The 14,980-nt window shown below is 38.7% G+C and overlaps 1 protein-coding gene across 8 annotated transcripts in view; it reads left to right on the top strand.

Moving 5' to 3' along the window:
- HELZ (helicase with zinc finger) overlaps positions 1-14,980 on the top strand; it is a 176,363-nt gene that overhangs the window by 41,315 nt on the left and 120,068 nt on the right. For all 8 annotated transcript variants that reach the window (XM_031657722.1, XM_031657728.1, XM_031657725.1 and 5 more), the window contains 5 exons: positions 1,172-1,296; positions 3,391-3,447; positions 9,384-9,435; positions 10,818-10,893; positions 14,477-14,675. In XM_031657722.1, coding sequence (XP_031513582.1) covers positions 1,172-1,296; positions 3,391-3,447; positions 9,384-9,435; positions 10,818-10,893; positions 14,477-14,675 — 509 coding nt within the window. The remainder of the gene's footprint in view (positions 1-1,171; positions 1,297-3,390; positions 3,448-9,383; positions 9,436-10,817; positions 10,894-14,476; positions 14,676-14,980) is intronic.

Below are 14,980 nucleotides of genomic sequence, written 5' to 3'. Positions count from 1 at the left end.
AACAAAAATATGAACAGATCCAGTGGACTTTATATGTATGGTATGTTATACTATACTTAAAAGAAACATTTCCTTGGAAATAATTTTAAAAATAATTTCTAAAATATTTTCTTTCAGCAAATTATTTTCTTGCAAAGGAAGCTAAAGTATGTACAAACTAATAATAGAACCTTGGACTTAGCAATGCAGAGAAGGATACAGATTGCTCTGCTAGTTGAACCATTAGCAGTTGCTGTGAGAAATCATCTCAAATGACATGGCATAAAAATGAGTATATTCTGTTTCGTTAGAAACATGATCCTCGGCCGGGCGCGGTGGCTCAAGCCTGTAATCCCAGCACTTTGGGAGGCCGAGACGGGCGGATCACGAGGTCAGGAGATCGAGACCATCCTGGCTAACACAGTGAAACCTCGTCTCTACTAAAAATACAAAAAAAAAAAAACTTAGCCGGGCGAGGTCGCAGGCGCCTGTAGTCCCAGCTACTCGGGAGGCTGAGGCAGGAGAATGGCGTGAACCCGGGAGGCGGAGCTTGCAGTGAGCTGAGATCCGGCCACTGCACTCCAGCCTGGGTGACAGAGCGACCCCCACTTACCTAAAAAACAGTAAAAAAAAAAAGAAACATGATCCTCATGATTGTGTTAGATTAAATCTGCAAACCCTTGCAAACAATTTGGGTAGCATTTTCTATGGCCACTGGGCCATTGGATTCTTAGTAAATCTTGTTGGATTTGATAAAGACTAATTCTTAATTGCTTAGGAATATCTAGTTGAGATTTGCAGTTTCTATTCTTATTCATTTTAATGGTACCCAGTCTTATGTCACTGTAAAAAACATGAGAACTTTATTCAGCTAAGTCTGCAGTTTAAAAACCCTCGTTTACCCCGTTCATAGGTTGAACAGTATTTTTCCCTCGAGAGCTTTAGGATAGATTCTTCCTGTGATTTTGATCTCAACTGGTTGTAAGTTCGGTATATTTATTGCTGCGTGTTTTTTCTTGTTCTTATATGCCTGTTTTGGACAGAATAGAAACACCACTGCTTCCCTGTAGTATTTGAAGTTATTCTTTTAACATATAAAAAACCATGCTTGTGATAGTGTGTTAATACTATAATCAAGAAAATTGTGCATTAAATGTCCATGTGGTTAATGACGGCTGTTCTTTCATGGCAGTGCTGGGAGAAGGACTGGCCAAGGGAGAGGATGCCTTTCGGGCAGTGCTTTGCTGCATGCAGCTGAAAGGGAAGCTCCAACCTATATCCACCATTCTTGCCAAGTCACTGACAGGAGAGTCCCTGGTATGTTGATAAGCTCTAATTTTGTATGCCTGAAAACAAATTTTTGTTTGATTCCTTAGGTATATTGTGGGAAAAAAAGTGTATCTTTTTTTCTCTTAGTTCTTATTAGAAAGCAAAATTCATGAGTATCCTGAGATGTAATACCTGTTTTTCTTTTCTTTCTTTCTTTTTTTTTTTTGTGACAAGGTCTCAGTCTGTTGTCTAGGCTGAATGAAGTGGTGTGATCACTGCACACTGCAGCTTCAACCTCCTAGGCCTAAGTGATCCTCCTGCCTCAGCCTCCTGAGTAGCTGGGACTGCAGATGCACACCACCATCCCTGCTAATTTTTGACTTTTTGTGGAGACGAGGTCTCATTGTGTTGCCCAGGCTGGTCTTGAACTCCTGGGCTCAAGTGATCCTCCCTCCTTGGCCTCCCAAAGTGCTGGGATTACAGGCGTGAGCCCCTGCTCTTTTTTCAAGACCAAACTGATGTTTAATTATTGATTCTTGTAGTTTGTGATTATATGTATAAGAATTATAGATACTTTTAAATAATTTAGGTTAACTAAGTGATTTTCTTTGAAGATAGGATTTAACAGAGCCTGAGTTTTAAAATGCTGATGTGGACATATGATCTGATAGGGTTCTTACATTCAACAATTTATTTCATAAATGTTTAAATCTATCCAGACTAAGTAATAAGGGCTTCTGTTTCTTTTCATATGTGTGTAAGTAATATCCATAACCGCTCTGATGGAACTAACTCACTCTATTCAGACTTTATAATCAATTTTGTAAATGTAGCATTTGATTTTTTTAGGTGACGGGGTCTTGCTATATTGCTGAGGCTGGAGTCCAGTGGCTATTCACAGGGGGTGATCATAGTGCACTACAGCTTTGAACTCTTGGGCTCAAGTGATGCTGTTTCAACCTCCTCAGTAGCTAGGGCAGTAGGCATATGCCACTTGCTCAGCACTGTGTTTAATTTTTTGGCTTTTTTTTTGTTAAGATAGTTGAAAGACTACTTTTTGAAACTTTGGAATTGATAATCTGTAGAAAGTGGAAGAGCTATAACCTTTTTTTAAAAACCAGTTCGTAACTTATGAAATTTGTTGATAATTTTCAAGAATCGTAATGAAAAACAGTGAGAGCAAGAAAGTATATGTATACTTTGCTCTGCTGTGTGAATTCCCTGTATCTTACCTATTCTGAATTGATATAGGTGATAAAATTATGAGGCAGATTTGTGCTTTTACTTCAAATATTAAATAACTATATTTGGTTAAAAAGAAGTTAGGAAAGTACTTGGTATGTTTTTGAGTGTAATGTATTGGCCCATCTCGGGATAGTTATTTTCTAAGGAATTATTGTGCAGTGACTTGTTTAATTATGTTTATCAGTGTCTTTTGATTTCACCAGATTCACAAATGAACTTAAAAGCTAAAATTTATTAGCATAGAAAAATTATATAGCTATTTAGTTCTAAGTAGATGATAAAGGAATATCTCTCTTCTTTGTTATTAAGATTGTCATTAAAGGACTTTTCTGTATAAGTTAAGTATATTACAGTTTTACCTGTTGTTTTTAAATTTAAAACTAGTAAAGAGTAATTTACTTTTAAATCTCAAATGAAATTTAGATTTCAGAGCAGTATTTTCCTTTTATTAAAGAGTCATTTTTAAAGTGGTGTGATCAGCTTATGAATCTTTCTGAATCAGGGCTGAATTCACCATTTTGTACATAAAAGCTTATTAATCTTAAGGAAAAGGTTAAAAACAGCTATAGATTATTTCCCTTTTCATTTATGCTATCTTGCTCTGTGGTGGTACCTGTTGTTAATATTTTCTTGAATTAATTTTAATTAATGTAAGATGAATACAGTGGTTTTACTTACCAGAAAAGGCACTCTGTATAGTTTTGCCTGTTAACCTTTTAAACTTTCCTTGTAGATGGGTTGCTTTATTATCATTGTTAATAGTAGTAGTGATGAGGGATGAGGATAACATTGTTTTTTACAAATAAACTTCAGAAACAACAGAGGAATTGAGCTAAGTTGCCATAGTAAAGAACTAATATACTAATTGGTTTTTCTCTTTTTTATTCACCCTTTCAGAATGGGATGGTAACAAAGGATTTGACAAGACTAAAAACACTTCTTTCAGAAACAGAGGTAAGACCATTTCAGTGGATCTGTTTGGAAGAGTTTGACTCAATCTGTCTAGTAAGCATTATGTATTAAATTTTGGAAAACCTTTGTGACATCAGCCGGAAGGCAAGTCTGTAAAGGTGGGGCAGTAGGACTGCCAGCCTACCCTTGTAACCCCCGTAACCCACAGTCCCATCCTGGGAACACTGCTTCTCCTGGACAACAAATGGGAAGATGATTGGGAAAGTTTAGTTTTTAACTACTTCTGGCTACTAGAAAATGAAATGCTATCATTAAAAATGAGATACTCCTCAAGCCTTATTTATTTTTTATTTATTTATTTGAGACTGGGTCTCGCTCTGTTACCCAGGTTGGAGTGCAGTGGCGTGATCACGGCTCACTGCAACCTCGACCTCCCTCGGCTCAGGTGATCCTCCCACCTAAGCCTCCTGAGTAGCTGGAACTATGGGCGCACTCCACCGCCTGGCTAATATTTTTATTTTTAATTTTTGCTAGAGATGGAGTTTTGCCATGTTGCCCCAGCTGGTCTCCTGGGCTCAAGTGATCCGTCTGCCTCTGCCTCCCAAAGTGCTGGGATTACAGGCATGAGCTATCACACCAGGCCTTCTTTTTGTCTTTTTTAAAGCACCTGATGGAAGTCTGTGACTTAAGGACTGTCTTTAAGGAATGTGTTTAGGAGATGGAAATAATGTGTGTGAGGATAAATAGTGAACAAAAAAGTACTTCAGTGAAGGACTTGGAGGACACATGGAAGGTCGGGGACAACAGTGGCATGTAAAAGGCCCTGAGCTTTGTAAATTTCTCTTCTTCATATAGGCATATGAAAGTATTTTTATGGCTGGGCGCGGTGGCTCAAGCCTGTAATCCCAGCACTTTGGGAGGCCAAGGTGGGCAGATCACAAGGTCAGGAGATCGAGACCATCCTGGCTAACACCGTGAAACCCCGTCTCTACTAAAAAATACAAAAAACTAGCCGGGCGTGGTGGCGGGCGCCTGTAGTCCCAGCTACTTGGGAGGCTGAGGCAGGAGAATGGCGTGAACCTGGGGGGCAGAGCTTGCAGTAAGCCGAGATCGCGCCACTGCACTCTAGCCTGGGGCACAGAGCAAGACTCTGTCTCAAAAAAAACAAAAAACAAAAGTATTTTTATTTTTAGGTGTCTTATTTAAAAAGCCATTTTGTCAGCTTTGGTCATAAATAAAAGCCCACGTACAGTGATTAATTGGCTTATTTATTCAAGAATCGAGCACTTCCTGTGTGCTAGGTACTGTGCTTGTTGCTGGGGATACAACACTGAACATGGTTCTTGTTCTCTTGGAGGTTAAAGTTTAGGAAGGAGATAGACAAATAAATGAATTAAACAACCATAGGTGTAATTCACAGAGAGGTAGGTGGTATGAGGGAAAAGAATGAACTCTTCTGCTGGAAAAATCACTGGATTTGGTGGCCAGGGACTGAGACCGTTAAATCAAGAGCTGAAAGTCCAGAAGGTGCTTATCTCATGGAGAGTGAGATAGAGGGCACTTCAGACAGCCAGAGGGGATGTGCAGAGCCCCTGGTGTCAACTTTGACCTCCTGTAGGTTCCTTTCGATTCCAAATGTAGTAATGTATCCCAGTTCATACCAAAAAACAGCAAAGAAGATGGTTACCGTGGATTATACAAGCTGGAAAAAATAACTGTTTTGCTACTATTAGGCTTTTTCTTCTAAATTTCATTTTCTTTGTCTTATGTTGCCTGATTGTGAATTAACCGAGAATTAGTAAGCTCTCACTAACTTCAAAGCCATATGTATATATAGGTATTAGGTTGGTGCAAAAGTAATTGCAGTTTTTGCCTTTGAAAGGAATGGCAAAACAGGCCCGGTGCGGTGGCTCACGCCTAGAATCCCAGCACTTTGGGAGACCAAGGTGGGCGGATCACCTGAGGTCGGGAGTTTGAGACCAGCCTGACCAACATGTTGAAACCCTGTCTCTACTAAAAATAAAAAAATTAGCCAGGCATGGTGGCAGGTGCCTGTAATCCCATCTACTTGGGAGGCTGAGGCAGGAGAATGGCTTGAACCTAGGAGGCAGAGGTTGCAGTGAACCGAGATTGTACCATTGTACTCCAGCCTGGGCGACAGAGTGAGACTGTGTCTCAAAAAATAAAATAAAATAAATAAATAAATAAATAATGGCAAAACCACAATTACTTTGCACCAACCTAATAGTGTATATGTAGCCATTTTAATTTCTAAGAAGTAACAGAAGGCAGTTGTAAATGTTGTAGACTTTTAAAATGAGAGCATAAAATGACCTTTCATTTCATTAAGATTTTTGGCTTTGTTCTTCTTTTATTGCCTTAATTGAATTACCAGCTTTACATCTGATAAACACATGCAATTTATTTTATTTTTAATGTTTATAATCCTGTTGCATGTAAGGCCACAAATATCACTTGACTCTTACTTTGTGACTATACTTTTGGAAGAAGTGACTTAAGTTTTTGTAATTTTTTTTCTATCTGACTAGAGTAGTAGTCTTTTTGGTTAGTGAATTGATGTTATTAAAAGATAACCGTTTAGGAAAAGCTAACAAACAATGCTACCCTTATTGATCATTGCACATGACACATTTAAAAATAGCAACAATTTGTTATTTAAAGATTGGGCTAAGTTGGCATTTAACTTGGAAATGCTGGTGGATGAGACTAAAGACCTGGAACTCAAGGCTGATTTATAAAAACAAAAACAAGTATTGTTTAGTAAATATTCTTTAGTAACATTTAAAATATCTGATTAATAGATTTAATTCTGAATTTATAGTTCTAGCAGTGTAATCTTTGGCTGTTTTTCCTGAAGGTATCAGTAAAGACTAATGATGATAAACTGTTGTCTTTTTGTTTTGGAGTATGAGCGCATAAATAGAGTGTTTAAAAAAACAATCACAATGCTTTGGAACCTAAAAGCCAGTACTGCTAAATACTTAGCTGGGCTGAGTGCCTTACTTTGCCAGTTCTCTGCTGAGCATGTGCTGCTCCCCAGATCCCTACGAGACCTAGAGCTCAGTGGCAGCACAGGCCTGCGTGGGTCGCCACTGATCCTTGCAGGCGCTGCCTGCTGAAATGCAGTGTGGTGTTCTTGCCAACATTTATAAGTGTTTTAGGCTTTATTTTATGACCAAAACATTTTAATAATGTTTATTAAACATTTTTATTCCTGTTATTTTTCTTGCACATTTGATAAATTTATTTTGATAGGTTTTAAAAAGGAGATACTTTAAAATTTTCCTACTTGCAGTGAATTTTTAGCTTATCTATTTATATATGTTATGTAAACAGAATCATTTGAAGGGCTAGTTTGTGACAGTGGCACATAGACCTTGCTTGGAGAATTTAAAGAGATCTTTTAATGGCTGTTTTTTTTTTTTTTTTTTTTGCAACATAGAATGCTTATAGTATGAGTAGTTACTCCTGATTTGTTAATCTGTGTATTCTTATATTCAGCCCTTCATTTTACAAAAAGAATGGGTTGCCTTTTAAAAACTCCTTAGTAAGTGCTTTACTGATAATCAGAAGGCATTTTCCTGTAGAAACAGTAGTACAGAGTTCAGTTCAAGCCCAACCTAAAAAGTACAATTTAATCAACCACATATAAATTATAGTGATAGTATTGTTTCAGTTATGACCAGTTAGCATTCATGACATTCTTTCTGTGGTACAAGATATTCCAGATTTCATCTTGGGATACTGTTTACTCCTTCTGATTCAGTTTAACATTTACTGAGCACCTGTGCTGTTCAAGGCTCTGGAAAGCTGAGATGTCCATGAAAAGCAATCTGTCAGGTCAGAGATGCACATAGCTAATGTGCACACAGGGCAGCCTGTGGTCAGTAAGTGCTATCACAAAATACAGGCAGGGAAGGGGGAAAACTCTGCAGGGAAATCAGGGAGGCAGAAGTGTGAGAACTGAGTTTAAAGGATAGGGATAGCTAAGTATATTAGTCTATATTAGTCTGTTTTCACGCTGCTAATAAAGACATACTTGAGACTGGGCAGTTTACAGTAGAAAGGTTTAATGGACTCATGGTTCCATGTGGCTGGGGAGGGCTCACAATCATAGCGGAAGGTGAAAGGCACATCCACATGGCGGCAGACGAGAAGAATGAGAGCCAAGTGAAAGGGGTTTCCTCTTATAAAACCATTAGATGTTATCAGACTTATTCACTACCACAAGAATGATACGGGGGAAACTGCTCCCATGATTCAGTTGTCTCCCACTGGGTCCCTCCCACAACATGAGGGAATTGTGGGAGCTACAATTCAAGATGAGATTTGGGTGGGGACACAGCCAAACCATATCACTTAGTAAAGACCCACAGGTGACTTGATACAGGGCAAGATTGGCAAGCTGTCAGTTGGTTCAGGGATAAATGAGACAAGTGGTAATTAGGGCTTTACCTAGGACAGTGGAAGTGGGAGGAGAGAATGTAAGAGAGATGAAAGACATTCTGGACCTATTTGGACAAGATTTGGAGAATATTCAGGGCAGGATAGAAGAGGGAGGAGTTCAAGATGGCTTTAAAAATTTCAGCTTGGCTCTCTTTGGGTATGAATAATCCATTAACTTGTGATAAAGGACACTGAAGAAGGATCAACTTTGGGATAAAGTTGATGAATTTTGCTTTGGACCCATTGCATTTAAAGTGCTTAGGTAAATCATCCATTTATCCATCCACCCATCCACCCATCCACCCATCCACCCATGCACCCATCCACCCATCCAACCATCCATCCATCCATCCATCCATCCATCCATCCATCCATCCATCCCTCCATCCCTCCATCCCTCCATCCCTCCATCCCTCCATCCATCTCATCAACCGTCTTATCTATCCACCCACCCACTCATCCAACATTTACTGAGCACCCATTATTATGTGCCAGATACTTTGAGAGGTACAAGAATATAGAAAGGCAGTTACAGACTGCTGACAGCAGATCTGTATATAGCTGGTAACGATCCAGCATGTAAAATACTACAGAATAGTTTAGAAAAAGTACTATGGTTGGCACTTTGTTGAAATTGGAGGTGTAGAGCTTAGGGTAAAGTTAGAACCAAATGCGCAGATTGGCGATTTATCTGAGGAAGTTAGAGCGAATGGATCCCTAGCCTTGGACTTCTCTGTGGGAGAAGGGCTCATCTCAGAGTGAGTGGGGGACCTGGCAGGAAGTGCTCCCAGGCTCCAAACTGGTAGCATGCCATTAGCTGCAAGAGAAAGGAACCTCTAGCCGGGCACGGTGGCTCATGCCTGTAATTCTAGCACTTTGGGAGGCCGAGGTGGGTGGATCACCTGAGGTCAGGAGTTGGAGACCAGCCTGGCCAACATGGTGAAAACCCATCTCTATTAAAAATACAAAAATTAGTCAGGCATGGTGATGGGCATCTGTAATCCCACCTACTCAGGAGGTTAAAGCAGGAGAATCACTTGAACCCAGGGGGTGGATGTTGCAGTGAGCTGAGATTGTGCCACTTCACTCCAGCCTGGGTGAAAGAGCAAGACTTGGTCTCAAAAAAAAGAAAAAAAATGGAAAAGGACCTCTGTAATCAGACATTTTCAAGGTGTTATGAAGAGGAGAGTAAAGTGAATAAATGGATGGAAGATGCTACCCCGTGAGGTTCAGGACCGGAGACTTGGACTTCTCTTCTTCTGCCAGTTAATTTCTGTGTAGGAGGTCTCTATCAGTTTCCTTAATGAGAGCCTCACAAATACATGTTTTCCGTATTTAATTATAGTTTAACATAGAAAAAGACAAAAATCATTGGCAACATATTAATGTTATTAAAAATTTCTGAGTATTCCAACTTCACCTTTGTTTTAATGTTGAAAATGTTCAAATTTAGTTCAGCATCAACTGATTATTTCTTCGTTAAAAAATGTCTTTCATTTGGAAAATTGCAGACAGCAACTAGTAACGCCCTCTCTGGATATCACGTGGAAGACTTAGATGAGGGTAAGTGCCAAACGCTGTGTAACTTCTGGTAGCTGTGAATATGGGCTTTGCTTTTTTATTAATTATTGGGAGAAAATTTACTGAGTTGCGGTACTTATAAATGGTGATGTAGGAGAGAATATAAGATTTTAATTTTAAGAATTAGGTGTAGATGAAAGCAATTTTCTCCCTGGTACTTTTTCATAGAATAATGGAGTAATGGAGGTAGGAGGTAACTTCAGAGGTCATCTTGTTTATTTCCTTGCCTCCATGTAGGACTAAATTTAAACATCATTCTTAACAATCTGTAGAGGGAAGATTTTTCTTCTTTCTCTGTCCTATGCTAGTACAGTTACCACTTTTTGGAAGTTTTGATCTGTAAGCTGAGTTGTTCCTGCCCTAATGAAACTCTGTGATCTCCTCTCCTCTCACCAGAGGAAAGGGAAAAGATGAACATTCATTGAGTGCCTGCTGAATGCTGTGTACTACGGGCAGTGTCTTTCACAAAACATGTACTGACTTCTTAGAGTCCTTCTTCATCTTTTTGACAGGTGATGAAACTGACATTAAGGTTTATGAGTTCCCCCAAAGTCACACAGCTAGTAAGAGATGAAGCACAGCTTTAAACTCAACCTGGCTGAATATCTTTCTTTTCCTTTTCTGGGGGGCATAATGACTTATGAGGGAGTAAAAAATGACTGTAAGTTCCTTGAAACTTGTTGCTGCTCAACCTCTATAAAGCTCTAGTCTGGTTTCCCTCATAATCCTTGTTTTCCCTGGCTTATTTAGAAACTCTTATCCAAACAACTCAAAGCTCATTGTATTCACAAGTAAATAAATAATTACGTTTCTAGCTCCTGTCTCAGAATTCAACTTTTTGAACTTTATTTCAATTATAAAAAAGGATTACATTCTACAGTGACATGTGACAGACAAATCCTAAGGAACATGGATGATAATGTGATAATGTGGAACTTCTTCTCACTATGCAGTAGTGGAATTTGTTGTGTAAGCTTTCCTTCCAGGATACAATGATTTTTTTCATTCCTGAAGGAATTCCTGATAGACAAACATCCCATGCCTAGAAATGACCAATATGCCAGCCACCCGCCTTGTGCTGTTAGGGAAGAGATTGCATGGAAACCTGTCCACCAGTTGCTAGGACAGAGTCAGAGTCACCAGCTTGATTTAACTAACTGCTGGGAAACTGCCTCTTCAGTGATTCCTACGTTTTATGTAGCTGATTGGTAGATTACTTTTTTGGTAGAGGCAAGTATGTCATGTTCTTTTTTATATCATATGGGATGATGTGTGTGGAGAGATTGTGGTGTTTCTTATACATTAAAATATCAGAATTACTGGCTAGCCTCAAATGATAAGACTATATCCTAATTACTCCCTAGGGTCTTGTAATGGTTGGCATTTCCGCCCACCACCTAGGGGAATCACAAGCAGCGAGGAATATACTTTGTGTAAAAGGTAATGTGAATTTTTTTTTTAAACAATGACATGTTTTGTTGAAAGAACAGATAATTTTCCTTATCTAATGGAGTGAAATGGTTTATTTTCAATTTGAAACAGAAGCCATAAAGGTCATTATCATTAAATAATAAAAGTCAAAAGCATGTTGATGAGTCGTCTTCCTTTAATTCTAAAAAACAGTGATCTAAGTGCAGGTTGTTAAGACTGTTCAGTAGTCTTTGATTTTTATCTATTTATTTTTTTTTGAGATGGAGTCTCTCCCGGTCGCCCAGGCTGGAATGCAGTGGCACGATCTCGGCCCACTGCAACCTCCGCCTCCCGGGTTGAAGCGATTCTCCTTCCTCAGCCTCCTGAGTAGCTGGAATTACAGGCACGTGCCACCATACCTGGCTAATTTTTTTGTATGTTTAGTAGAGATGGAGTTTCACTGTGTTGGCTAGGCTGGTCTTAAACTCCTGATCTCGTGATCTGCCCGCTTTGGCCTCCCAAAGTGCTGGGATTACAGGCATGAGCCACTGTGCCCAGCCTCAGTAGTCTTTTGTAATACCAGTTGTATTATTATGGCTGAACTTAATTTCTGTCCTTTTGTTTTTCTTTTCTTTCTTTCTTTTCTTTTTTTTTTTTTTTTGAGATAGCGTCTCACTCTGTTGCTCAGATGGAAATGCAGTGGCTCAATCACAGGTCACTGCCATCTCTGCCTCCCAGGCTCAAGTGATCCTTTCACCTCAGCCTCCCAAGTAGCTGGGACTACCCGTGTGTACCACCAAGCCTGACTGATTTTTGTATGTTTTTGTAGAGACGGGGTTTCTCCATGTTGCTCAGGCTGGTTTTGAACTCCTGAGCTCAAGGGATTCTCCTGCCTTGGCCTCCCAAAATGCTGGAATTACAGATGTGAGCCACCACACCTGACCATGGCCATTTGTTAATGTGAAATTTACTTAGGTTGTGGTGATTGAAGTTGACAATACTTTATGTAAAAAGTAAAATAAAGAAATGTTAAATTGTTTTAACCTTTCTGAAAAATATTATCTTCATGTAATTCTTATGTAGAATTTATGAATAATTCATATTGAAGGGCTAACCTTTCAAAATTTAATAATTTACTAATGTGGAAGGAATGATTAAAGTTACATTTAAAATGATAAACTCTTTGGTTCTTTTTGTAAGAACTTGTAACTAGTGGGATTTTTAGATATAAATTCTCAGTACCTCTTTAGATCGCTTTTGGTAGTGAAGGAAATTTGCTACATGGTTTTGATTATTGAAAGTCAGGAAACTAATGAGTAAGTATTGAAAATCCTAGTGGTGTTATGTTGTAGAAGAGATAGAACACAGTCCTATGAAAAGGAAATATGAGAAGATTTGAAGTACAGATAAGAATATAACACTTTCACCTTTTAGGGAAATAATTTAAAGCCAAGCAATAGAAAGACAAAGATTTGGTCCATTAAGACATACTGAAAAGAAACATAAAATGATTTGAAATGTGTCTTCAGAAGTGTAATAGAATTTAATAAATAGTATAATTTTAAGTTCAAGTACTTTGTTGTACCATCAGGAAAAGTTTTAAATATACTCATTTTTTCAAATAACGGTGAACCATTTGAAAATTTATATTGTCCTATGGTTCATTTTTTTATTTCTTACTGTCCATATTTTTTCCAATTGAAAAATGGTCTGTAATATAACATCTATCTTTTGCTATTTATAGTTTTATATTTACATTTAATTACATTTATTTTTATTTATTTATTTTTGAGATGGAGTTTTGCTCTTGTTACCCAGGCTGGAGTGGAATGGCAAGATCTCGGCTCACTACAACCTCCACCTCCCGGGTTCAAGCGATTCTCCTGCCTCAGCCTCCCAAGTAGCTGGGATTACAGGCATGTGCCACCACCCCAGCTAATTTTGTAGTAGAGATGGGGTTTCTCCATGTTGGTCAGGCTGGTCTTGAACTCCCGACCTCAGGTGATCTGCCCGCCTCGGCCTCCCAAAGTGCTGGGATTACAGGCATGAGCCACTGCGCCCAACCATTTAATTATATTACTAGTTTAATTTTCATTTTTTCTCAGATCTTTTATCAGTGTTTTTATTATTTTTATTTAAAAACTGGCTTTGCCTATAATTTTGTAGGGTATTTAAAACTTTTTTAAAAAGTTAGTGATCAGGGCTGGGCATAGTGACTCATGCCTGTAATCCCAGCACTTTGTTTGGGAGGCCAAGGCGGGTGCATCACTTGAGAGGTCAGGAGTTCGAGACCAGCGTGGCCAACATGGTGCAACCCCATCTCTACTAAAAATACAAAAACTAGCCAGGCATTGTGGTGACGGGCACCTGTAATCCCAGCTACTCTGAAGGCTGAGGCGGGAGCATCCCTTGAACCCAGGAGGCAGAGGTTGCAGTGAGCCAAGATTGTGTCACTGCACTCCAGCCTGGGCAACAGAGCAAGGCTCTGTTTCAAAAAAAAAAAGAAAACTATCAAGGTATTTTATTTTTATCTGTTTTTGATCACTGAATTGTCAGTTGAATTTTCTGAGTTGTAAACGTTGAGAAATCATTGACTCTGTTTCCTTTAAAATGAACATTTATAATTTATTCTCTTGAATTTAACATGACTTGAATAAATTTGTGACTCTGTAATATAAAACTTTTATTCTAAATTTATTTAAAACTTCAAGCAAGTTATATTTTCAGTGAAATATAGGTAATAGTAATGTAGAAAAGAGTAAAATCACTATGTTTAAAGGTGAAAAGTGAAAGCCTTAAAATGGTAATTAATCATATGTTAACTTTTTTCAGAATGAATTTCCCGTATGTAGAAAAATTTTTTAAGGTCCTTATCATTTTGGGAAGTAGGGCATACCTGTGTGTGAGCAGCAAATCCACTTGATGTCAGTGTTGCTTTAAAAAAATCCTACTCTGGCTGGGCATGGTGGCTCACACCTATTATCCCAGCACTTTGGGAGGCTGAGGTGGGTGCATCAAGAAATCAGGAGTTCAAGACCAGCCTGACCAAGATGATGAAACCCCGTCTCTACTAAAAATACAAAAACTAGCCAGGCGTGGTGGCAGGTGCCTGTAATCCCAGCTCCTTGGGAGGCTGAGGCAGAGAATTGCTTGAACCTGGGAGGCAGAGGTTGCAGTGAGTTGAGATTACGCCATTGCACTCCAGCCTGGGTGACAGAGCGAGACTCTGTCTCAAAAAAACCCCCCAAAAAATGAAAACAAAAACAAAACCCAGTTATTCTAAGAGGAATTGTCTAATAGAGTCCTTATATGACCAAAGAAGCTACTTTTCAGTGCCTCTTTTGGAGGGCCAACGTGAATACCTATGCCTTAGGATCCCCTAATTCCAGAGAAAGTCAGTGAATAATATGGGGAGTTGATGTTTTGATTAACTGTTGTAAATGTTCTCTAAACCTCTTCTCCCTCCTTTATATAAGACAGTATGATAAATGTGGCCTTTCAGCACATGAAGTTTTGTTTTTCTTATTGAAGAATCAGAGGGCAAATGCTGGGAGTTTATTTTTAAATGGTTCAACAAAGTATATGATAAAACAGTCTTTCCTATTCTACTTAGATTTTTAGAGCAAGGAATATGTAGGTATGGTGCCCAGTGTACTTCAGCACATTCCCAGGAAGAACTAGCAGAATGGCAGAAAAGATATGCTTCACGGCTGATAAAATTGAAACAGCAAAATGAGAATAAACAGCTCTCAGGCAGTTACATGGAAACGTTGATAGAAAAGTGGATGAATTCATTGTCTCCTGAGAAAGTGGTGAGGAAAATAAGCTACATTATTTTTTGTTTGTCTTAAACAGTGAACTTGAGTCTTGACTTTGTTATGTGCTCTATTTTGGTTTATTTCCTTATCTTCTTTGCAAAGAACTTGATTCTGATAGAATGATGTTTTTAGTAGCTGTAGTAGACCCATTTGTTAAAATGAAGAGCAGAACTAAGCCGTTTGTTTGAAGATTTGCCTGTACCGTATTAATTACCTTCAGGCAGTTTTTGAGTGCCATTTTGTGGTGGTGATTAATTTTCTTCCCTCTCTTATTTTAGCTTTACTATATTTTTTTCTTA

This window comes from Papio anubis, chromosome 17, assembly GCF_008728515.1.
Source record: "Papio anubis isolate 15944 chromosome 17, Panubis1.0, whole genome shotgun sequence".
In the NCBI taxonomy this organism is placed as follows: Eukaryota; Metazoa; Chordata; class Mammalia; order Primates; family Cercopithecidae; genus Papio; species Papio anubis.
Note: the sequence above shows the minus strand (reverse complement) of the source record. Positions and strands in the feature narration are given on the sequence as shown.